The following is a 10,377-nucleotide window of genomic DNA, read 5'->3' on the forward strand; positions in this document are numbered from 1 at the left end:
TGGCATTCGTGGTGGTTAATACGAAGGAGGAGTTTGTGGTGGTGAAGGATGGATCTTTCGATGAAAATGTGGTTTGAGATCAAATTGAAGAACCGTTTGGATATTGATTTGCATCTCAAGGCTGTCTTGTAAGGAAGACGAGAATATATTTCGATCAATAAATCATCTGATAAGTTTTCCATCACGTAATGAAAATGTAACAATTCTCGAAAGAAATTAAACAACCTAAGATATATATCAAGCAAAATGAATTGCAGTAGTTTAATGAATTTGCATGTTCTGATATCAATTCTTCTTGTCTTATAAATATATATATATAAATATTATGAACTAGTCCGTGTTTTGACAAGTATATATGTACGTAAAGTTTGAATTTTTAAGATATGAAATAGTCCTTATTGCTTGACAACTAAGAAACCAGGTATGAATGAGTCCAACGCAAAATTAAAAAATATACTATTGATATAAAATTTATATTAAGCTTCAAACAAATAGCACCAGTGGTCTAGTGGTAGAATAGTACCCTGCCACGGTACAGACCCGGGTTCGATTCCCGGCTGGTGCAGTTCTTTATTATTACCTTTTTTCATCCAAGCTAATCATGTTTGTGAAAAAATAATAGCATAGAAATTCTTAAGGGTGAATCATGTAATAATGTAAAGCCTTTTAATCTTTTTCGTCCCATAAACAATTAGTAACTGCAATAAATTATGATTAAGCACTAAACAGCTTCAGCAAATCCTATACGAAGATTTCCATAGTCAAACACGGTGTGATATGCCCCCAAAAAAAGATCTCCAAGAACCCTGCAATCATCATGCCACAACTTTCATACATACTACATAATAAGTATGCAACTAATTAGTGTATAGATATAAATTAAATGTATACCAGAGAGGACCCTGTGGAGGATGCACATCTAGAGCAACAAAACCACCATAGCATACAGTTGAGCACCCTTCTTCAACTTTTAACACATACTGTCAATTGATGAGAAATTGTAAGTAACCAAATATGGATTGCAAGAGTCAAAAGAAACCAATCTGACCTGTTGTGGAGAGAGTGGAAATGCCTTGTTCCCAATCATGAATGTAATTGGAGGCATAGTTGAAATGCTATTGCAGTCTATAAATGATTGTCCTATGGGATTTGGGAGCTTCTCACACAGCTAAGTTAAACACAAAAATAGAAAGTAAATAATAACAAATATGACAATTCTTATATGTATGTATAAATCTTGTAGAACAACAACTACCTCATCCACATGTTTTAAGATTTTCTCCTTTGCATTCCTTTGCTTAAGCTGAACTTGAATCCATAGCACAATCATATCACAAAATGTACAAAATGGGCTCTCCCTGGTTCCTGTCTCGCCCCAAGCTTCGTTATCTACCACTGTTTCATTGAATTCACTGCAGATTGTAGTTTTCAACTTGTGTTAAGAGAACTGAAACAAAGTAATGTATCTCCCAAGAATCAATAAGAGGAAAATGAAGGTTTCAATGTACTTCTTTGTAGGAGAATGAGATCCATTACGCGAGCAGAGTCCAAGGTCGACGCAGACAATTTCAGGTCTAATCTGAAGACATAAGAATTAAGATATGTAAAGGATAGGTAACATTCCAATACAGTTGTGGATAATCAATCATATAAGGAGACAAAGACAGAGAACAAACCCCAGAGGTTACAAATTTCCATATAGTATCTCCATAGGTATGGACAATGTTTTTACATTCAAAACTCACATATCCTTCTGCTCCAATAGCATGATTAATTTGAGCCACAATACTCTGCACATAAGAACTAGTGAACAGAAGACACCAGAAGAAATTGAACAAGAAAAAACATCATGATAGTTGTGCAATGTTTCGGATCATACAGTTGGACCAGCAATTAAGGATTTCCCTGAATCAATGATGGCAGAACAGCCACCCTCACATAACCCTGTGCAAATTCAGATTTTATATTGTAAGTCATGTCTATATTGGAAATGGAAGAGGTGATTAAAAATATAAACACATGGCAGATAAACAGAATATAGAACAGAATTGTAAGGGAACCTGAGGAATCTTTAGCAAGTCGAATATCATCGAGCTCAATCTGCATATGAAAACAATAAAAATAAATATTTGACATGGTTGATTGATAAGATTATAAGCTACAAAGAATGTAAATGAAGCTGTGAAAACAGTGTTATAGTACCTGCCAATAACCCTTTCTAGAAATTGGAACATAAGTGTGGTCACCCCTAAAGTGCTTCCAATCAATACCACCAAAGACAATCTCACCTCCTATCTTTGCCATTGGATCTTGGTTTAGCCAAAGAGAGAAAATCTTTTGACCTGTATGACCTTGTTCAATCATATTATACCTGTATTTATAGAACTAATTAGTAATTACTCCTGAAAAAGAGGATTATGTTTTTCTCATTATGAAAGGGATTAATAAGAATTCGGATTATGTGTTAAGGTACCACACTGGTGTAACTTCTCCAACTGAAAAATTCTGGAATCCAAGTCCAAGTATCCCATCAAAATGCATGGCTAAAAATTCCAAAGATCCTTCCTTTGTAATCTCGGCGAATTCCTGGGGGAAATCAGAGATCAACTTATAAACATATTTGAAGCATATTAAACTCAATCAAGGACAAGAATGGTTAAGATTTAAAAGGAATTTCAAGATAGTGACCTGATCTCTGATGATCATATCCCCAATTTTCACATAATCTTGACTGAAGAAGCCATAAATGGCTCCACGACCAATCGGAATTTTGCATGGTGTTCCTGGAAATTTCCAATCAGAACATTTGAGAATTAGCATTATAACAAACAGAAGCCAGATGTAAGAACTTCAAAAAGGAAACAGAATAATCCAAAAGTTCCAGTTACCTATTTTCTTATAGGTGCTAGAAAGCTTTGACCTGTATTTGGAATGAATAATGCAACCGATCTGCATATAGCCATAACTTGATTTTAATTAAGGTTGGACAAAGAAAACAAAACTGAAAGGAAAAATGTTCAAATTCCATCAGAAGAACATTGTTAACTTACAGACATAACGCATTTTGAAGAAGGGACCCAAAGATTCGAGCTTCCGGTGTCAAAAACAACCTTGAAGCTTTGTGGAGGTGATCCAATACCAATCTCCCCAAAATATTGTGCATCAAGATAATTCTTGAGATACACTCCATCAGCTTCTAGATGATTCTTGCTAACAACCTCTTTGATCCTTGCAGAACTAAGACTCTTAATGTCTAAATTCCTTCTTTTAAGCCTAACCCTCATTAATCCATCACTAGGAGCTTTGCAAGCCATGGATGCAGAACATGCCCATAGACACATCACAACCAGCAAATACTTGAAACCCATGTTTTACAATACTCATCTGATTTAAATTCAACATGTTAAACACAGTTCCATCTTTCAATAGAAGAGTTTTTTCTTCATCATAAACAATCATGACAAAAGCAATGCATCACAATGCCTTAACTATTAGCTTGAAAGAAACTAGTACCTGAGAATGATGACTCACTCCTTGATCAAAAGCACAGAACCACACAGCATAACAGAGGTGTAAACATACCATCCATATATAAATCAAACCATGATACGGAATAAACAATTGGGTATGTTAATATGAACAAAAAATCAAAGCTTGATAAGGAACAATTTTACACTCTGCATGGAAACCACCGCGTAGTTTCGCTTATGATAATGAAGTTTACCGTACAATAAACAAGGAACAAAGTAGCCTTAGCACTTTGCAAGTTCTGATTACAATAGAGAGGTTTATGCGAAACTAGACAGTGTCTTACATGGAAGCAGAGTTAACCACGTTAGTAAAAGGTTAATAAAAGAGAGAGGTACTTGCATTGTTTGATGTTAAATTATTATTCTTCCCACTTGTATGCAAATTTCTTGCATGACAACAATTTTCTCAGTTATGTCATGCCACCAACACCTACGTGTGTTTCACTCTTACCCTTGTAGATACAATTAAATGATTAATGGTGTTATCTGATATATAAAATGAATGAAAAATGTTAAACTTAATTTTTTTTTTCGTTTGATGAATAATATTTGTTTTTCTAGTGGGTTTGGTACCCTTGTTGTTAATAGAAATATTTTTGCATATGAAAGTATGAGGTAATTTTTTATTTAGTAAATTAAAAAGTTGATAATTTTTCACTCTTTTTTTAGAAGCGATGAGAAATTCTTAGATGTTAACCTGAGATTTTTTTTAAATACAAAAAATATAAAAATTTTCTAAATGTACACAGCATAAAAAGCTTTCCACTTTATGCTTGTGGACCATTTTGGTGGGCAATATAAGAGACCTTCGGACCGTGAAATTTGGGATTTTGTCGATGTTTTTGGAGAGCAGAGTGATGCAACAGCCTATTGGAAGAGAAAAGGAGAGCAGAGAAGAGAAGAGAATAATGCAATTCTTGAAAGCTGGTGTACATACCTGTTTTTTTAAGGTTTAATTCTCTCTTACCAATTTGAACTAATGTGTGCAAATGGGTTGACATGAAAGATAAAAGGTGTAGTTTATGGTGGCCACAAATTTTGGTGTTTATGGTGGCTATGTATTTTATAAAATGATATTTTCAACCAAATAAAATAAAAAATTGAAGCACGTTTCACTTCTATTAATAAATAATGACATGTTTATGAGTGTCAATAAAAAAAAATTAGACAATTTATCATATTTATTGACAAAAAAATGATCTATCGTTTTCTCTCTGTTATCGGAAATGGAGTCGCTACCAATGTCCAAAATTTAAAAAATGATAGTATCTAAAAATACTTACATTGCATTAATTTTTTTCTCACGTTAATAAATAATTATTTATATCTTTTATTTTTAATTAAAATAATCATTTTATCCATAAATCCTAAACCATAAACATCCGATATATCTATTATTCACATTATTTAATATTTTCATTGTTTACTTATACTTTTTTTTGTAATTAATAATTTTAAATTTTACTTTACTAATATTAAAATTTAATTAATAACAGTAACTTTTAGACTTCAAATTTTTTATTGCAGAATAAAATAATTATTTTAATTAAAAATAAAAGATATAAATAATTATTTATTAACGTGAGAAAAAAAATTAATGCAATATAAGTATTTTTAGATACTATCATTTTTTAAATTTGGGCATTGGTAGTGACTCCATTTCCGACGACGAGAGAAAACGATAGATCATTTTTTTGTCAAGAAATATGATAAATGATCTAATTTTTTTCTTTTATTTACACTCATAAACATGTCATTATTTATTAATAGAAGTGAAACGTGCTTCAATTTTTCATTTTATTTGGTTGAAAATATCATTTTGTGAAGTCCATAACCACCATAGGCACCAAAACTTATGGCCACCATAGAGTACACCAAGATAAAATAAATATCACTTGATTTATTTTGTATTTATATAATTAAGTTTTACATTAATGATAAGCTCTTGCTAGCATTGGTTCTAAAGACATATTTTCAGAAGTTTATAAAAGAAAATATTTTATTGAAAGTTATTTTGCATTAAATGCATTAAAAATTTTAAAAATTATATTATCATCTTCTCAAAATGTATTCTTAAAAATACAAGATAGATAAATTTTATTTTATGAAATGATATTCTCTATTTTCTTGCATAAAAGAGCGTTGAGATGAAAAAAATAAAAAAATATCTATAATTGATGAATTCTAATAATGTGTATTTGTCCGTCTAAAGAATTTAATTTTAATATATTAATAGTATAAAAAAATTTTTACAGACACTTAATAAAATTTATGTGTTTAAATAATATTTTAAATAATAAATTTAAAATTTTGTTACTTTTGATCATATAACTATACATAATTAGATGTTGGTATAATTTTTTTTTATACTATAAATGTGTGGAAATTAAATTCCATTCTAATTATTCTATTTACAAGCACATGTGCATGAAAAAATAGATACATATTTATTAAGAGAACTAATCTTTTGAACGAGTCATAACTTTTGATAATTTGAGACCAGAACCAGAGGATAATTTTGTGTGAGAACCATGATAATACCAAAACCACACTTAAATGTAATAAAATTGTCCTTAAATTTCGGATAAGAAATAAAATTGTTATATATTCTACCTGATTACCTTCGTACTTGTCTCTTGTTTTATTAACTGTGTCATAAATCATAATGTTTGTCTCACCAGTGGCATATAATTTAGTATTTTACAAGCAACTTAAATAAGATAATTGAGATGTTGGAACACAACAAAATATTAGTCGTACCACCAAAATCGACTTTTGTTTCGAAATACAACAATTAGTACAGGTAAATGGATGTAGAATGCTAAAATCTCATTCAAAACCAAAAAAATATGCATTTTTTATTCTATATATATATAAAAAAAAACTTCACTGATGGGAAAAGGAGGGACAAAAAAAGGAATTTAAAATGCACAATACCATAAGAATTTAGTAATTTAAAGTGCCTTTGAATCCTAACTATGACCAAAAACTTTTCCATACTTCAAACTACTACCTAAATATCATACATAGGATAACTTCAGATAAATCACATATAGAAAACTCACATTTATTATGCAAATGAAACTCTGCAGTCTGCAGGTTGTATTTTGGATACCACTGTCACCCAATTACACCACAGCCCACAAGTTATACATAATCACTTCATAAGCAATGATGATATGCATTGCTCAAGAGCTTTAATAATCAATAACCAGCTTCTGCGGATAGCCAGCAACATTACATATATACACAAATGTAAAAAGAATTCTTATGCAAAATAAAACTATGGACAATTTCTAATGTCAATCAAGCATCAAAAGATCCGCATGTACCTGTTCAGCTGATAGCACTCCAATGATGAAAAATATTGCATCACACTTTACCATCTTACTACAATTTATAGTTATTTCTTCCTCAATACTTGTTCATGACTCTGAAATTTAGTTGAATTGTCACACATATAATGGTCATCTCGGAGAGTGTGCTTGAACCTTATAATAGATACTGAAAATACATGAACCTTCTCAATAGATAAGGGAATATTTGGATAACTAACATAACTCCTAAATAGGTTTCACTTCTATTTTCCCAACATAGCATACAACTAGAGAAGCTGGTTAAGCAAAGTATGAGTACAGAAGAAATCAGAGTAAACCACCTCAGAAATCAACGATTCAATGCTATGATACCTACTTATACATATAATATTTGCATTTTTTGTTCACAATAATAGATGTAGATCTTCCATAAGAGTCAGGCAAGAATAAAATGAGAACGGCTACTAAGTACTAACAGATAATATACCTGACCTAATATCAAACATACATTTAAAATACACGTGCATGTAATCTCTCTATAATACTAATGCAAGACAGTAGCTTTTGCTGCTTTAAATGTCAACTTGTAAATACGTGAACATAATTATTATATACCCTCCAAGTAGTGTAACAAATGGCATTTACATAAAAATCATGACTTACCTGATCACAAAGCAGTTATATGTCGGCACAACATTGAATAAAGAAAGAACATTCAAAAGGCTAAGATATGATGTATTCTAGAGAAGCTTCTCTCAAATGTGATATTCATAAGAGAAGTATTCCAAATCCTTATAAATTAAATATTAAAAATGAAATGGTTTAGTCACTGTAGAATAAGCAATCCAACATCAAGAACAACAAAGCTTTATCCCACCAAATGTGGTTGGTTGTAGAATAAGCAATCCATTATAACAAAATTCCAAAAGTATAAAGACATTGCTGATCAGCTTATAATGAGAATCTCCAACTTCATTCTATATGAAAAGAAAAGAAGTCATAGTATATCACTTGAACAAATGTTTTCTAAATTTTAACTTCTGCTCTTTATGATTAACTTTCTTTGCTTTTTATAGGTGCTGTTGGCTATGACCTACATCCTTGACCAATATTTTTTATTAATAGCATTAAGGTTGAAGTGAAATAGGCTAAGCATTTATGGAAAATTTCGGTTGCTAGGGAGTTGTTTGGTTTGCGTTTTTAGTTTTTAGTTTTTGTTTAATGTTTTTAACTTTTGCTTTCACTCTTCACTTCACAAAATCCTGAAAAGAGTTATCCTAACAAATGTGCTAACAACATTGAGGCTCAAGTAATGAAAAAAGGCTAATTTGGGGCAATGTTTTGTTACTAACGTTTTTCTATAGGAAAAAAAAAGTTTCATAGAGTGAAGTAAATGGTATAAAAGAGGGTAAGGCATCCTCATAAAGAAACCTAAAATTAACAGTTAAATCTGGTATGCATAAACCAAGTAAGTTCTAAGCAAGAATACAAATCCCATTGTAAGTTGGACTAAGAAACACAAGAAACATGAGCAGAGCACCATTAATTATGCCAAATCCCTTGGCTACTAGCTATATTGCTAGAGTAGAAGAATAGAGGCTAAGTACTTATGGGCTACTTTTGTTACAAGCTTTATGGACAACCACATTTTCCTTGCTAAGAGAAATGCGATTAAAATGAAACCATTAAATACATCGAAAAACATATCTTAATTAAGCATACTAGTTCAATAGTCTTTCTTTGTTTCATACTGACGGAAATATACAAATCTGAAAACACGACCTGTGAGTCAAAGCATTTGGAGAGAAGGCATATAGCAAATTAGGTGCATGCAAGCAAGGCTAGAATGTTCTATTAAAAGAGACTGAATGAAACAGTTTGAACCAGGAAGGATATAGTTAAACAGGTTCAGAGAGACAGGGTATTACCACTTCCTACCACAAGAAAGGCACAGCATAAAGAGGCTGAAATAAGAAGTTGGGCATCCAAAAAGCCTTTCAAAAGGAATGATCAAATTCACATACGCATTTGATTCAAGCCAATACCAATATTATAAAGATTAAGCCAAATGAGTTGGGAGTTAACATCCCTGATGTAACAGATTAATTTGTAAAAAGAGATTGTCAACCAGATATCTGATAAACCAAGAAACACATTCAGAATTAGAGAAAAATCAGTGAACAAGGCCATCTATGTATTTAACATGCCAAGACTGAATTTGAATAAGGAAGAGACAGAGTAAACTGTACGAAGCTTCAATATCTGAATGATGCAAAGAATAAATCATAAAGCTGATCAACTAGCCCCTAATCAAAACCTGTTATCAATACAGTATCTAGGCCGAATCAGCAATATGATCAAGATCACAAGAAACAATTCTAATCATTTTTCTTTTCTTTTCTTTTCTTCTATCTTATTTGCAAAATGATTTCATAGCAAAAGCGAAGTCAAAGAGTACGCTTTTAATTTGCGGGGAGCCGTTTCGGTTAAGCGACATTTCTCTTCTTCTTCTTCTTCTTCTTTTTCTTCTTTTTCTTCTTCTGCTTCTGCTTCTGCTTCTGCTTCTTCTGCTGCTGCTGCTGCTGTTCTTCGTTCTCCAACGCCACAATGCTCTCAACGCTTTCCAGCGCCTCCCTAGCCTTATTCTTCGCAGCCGCAGCCTCCAAGGCTCGCCGTTCCGCGTAAAGCCGCGACGCCGCGGCCGCCTTGCTCAACGACTCCGCGGAGATTTGAGCCGCGGCAACGAGAACCATGGCAGACTTCGGATCAAGCTCTTCGCCCTCGCGTCTCGGCCTGAAATACGAGAAGTTAGGGTCGGAGCAAGCCGGACACTTGAAATAGGACGCCGATGGTAGTCCACTGTTGGAGGTGACGCAGGAGCGGTGGGCGATGGCTGGGCAGCGGAGGCAGAGGAGGCGGAGGTGAGGCGAAAGAGTTCCGTCGTAGACTTGGAAGCAGATAGGGCAGAAGAGACCGTGGTTTTTCTTGAGGAGGCAATCGGTGCAGTAACGGCGGCTGCTGGCTTGGTAGCTGAGGCTGTGGAGGAAGGTGCAGCCACCCGTAAAGGCGCCGCAGGTGTTGCATGACGACGACGGTGGCGGCGGAGGAGGGTTCATCGGAATAGCATTTGACGGAGGCGAAGAGCTCGTCTGTACGGTGGCGAGTGAGCTGAACTGAGCTTAGCTGAGCTGAGCTGAGCTGAGTTGAGTTGAGTTGAGTGAGTGGGTCTCTAACGGTAACCCTAGAAAATCAAGATTCAAGAGGGTCTATGTGTTTGTGAAAATGGGGGAAAATATCAACTGTTTTTGTTAATACTTAAAGATTAGGATAGAGATTAACTAACTTAGACACAGTTAACAGTTTCAATTTTCATAGTAAAAGGCTTTTGACATTTTCCAATCTGTTGTGTACTTCAGTACTTGTATATATGGTTGTGTTGGGCAATTTTAAATTCGTTATTATAGCAGTTAAAATATAGTTTTTTTTTTTTGAATTAAAAGAAGAGTCTTATGACATGTCTAAGTATTTTT

The 10,377-nt window shown here is 33.1% G+C and overlaps 2 protein-coding genes and 1 non-coding gene across 3 annotated transcripts; 1 reads left to right on the forward strand and 2 right to left on the reverse strand.

The window, feature by feature from the left end:
- Positions 1-444: 444 nt before the first annotated feature.
- LOC112707187 (cyprosin) lies at positions 445-4,440 on the reverse strand. The gene is made up of 14 exons (XM_025758823.3): positions 3,514-4,440; positions 3,051-3,384; positions 2,889-2,949; positions 2,689-2,783; positions 2,474-2,586; positions 2,203-2,371; positions 2,061-2,100; positions 1,880-1,944; positions 1,677-1,790; positions 1,509-1,579; positions 1,256-1,412; positions 1,049-1,168; positions 892-980; positions 445-806 (listed from the first exon to the last, which is right to left on the reverse strand). Exons 2-14 carry the CDS (start codon positions 3,366-3,368, stop codon positions 722-724), a joined length of 1,497 nt encoding a protein of 498 aa, XP_025614608.1. The 5' UTR covers positions 3,369-3,384; positions 3,514-4,440; the 3' UTR covers positions 445-721.
- TRNAG-GCC (transfer RNA glycine (anticodon GCC)) lies at positions 495-565 on the forward strand. The gene has a single exon. It is a non-coding gene; the product is annotated as a tRNA-Gly (tRNA).
- Positions 4,441-8,970: 4,530 nt separating the features above from the next.
- On the reverse strand, positions 8,971-9,963 carry LOC112766879 (uncharacterized). Its single transcript, XM_025812806.1, has 3 exons — positions 9,466-9,963; positions 9,083-9,109; positions 8,971-8,982 (listed from the first exon to the last, which is right to left on the reverse strand). The coding sequence occupies exons 1-3, from the start codon at positions 9,961-9,963 to the stop codon at positions 8,971-8,973; spliced, it is 537 nt and encodes a 178-aa protein (XP_025668591.1).
- Positions 9,964-10,377: the final 414 nt, after the last annotated feature.

The sequence above is a fragment of the Arachis hypogaea genome, chromosome 1 (assembly GCF_003086295.3).
Source record: "Arachis hypogaea cultivar Tifrunner chromosome 1, arahy.Tifrunner.gnm2.J5K5, whole genome shotgun sequence".
NCBI lineage: Eukaryota > Viridiplantae > Streptophyta > Magnoliopsida > Fabales > Fabaceae > Arachis > Arachis hypogaea.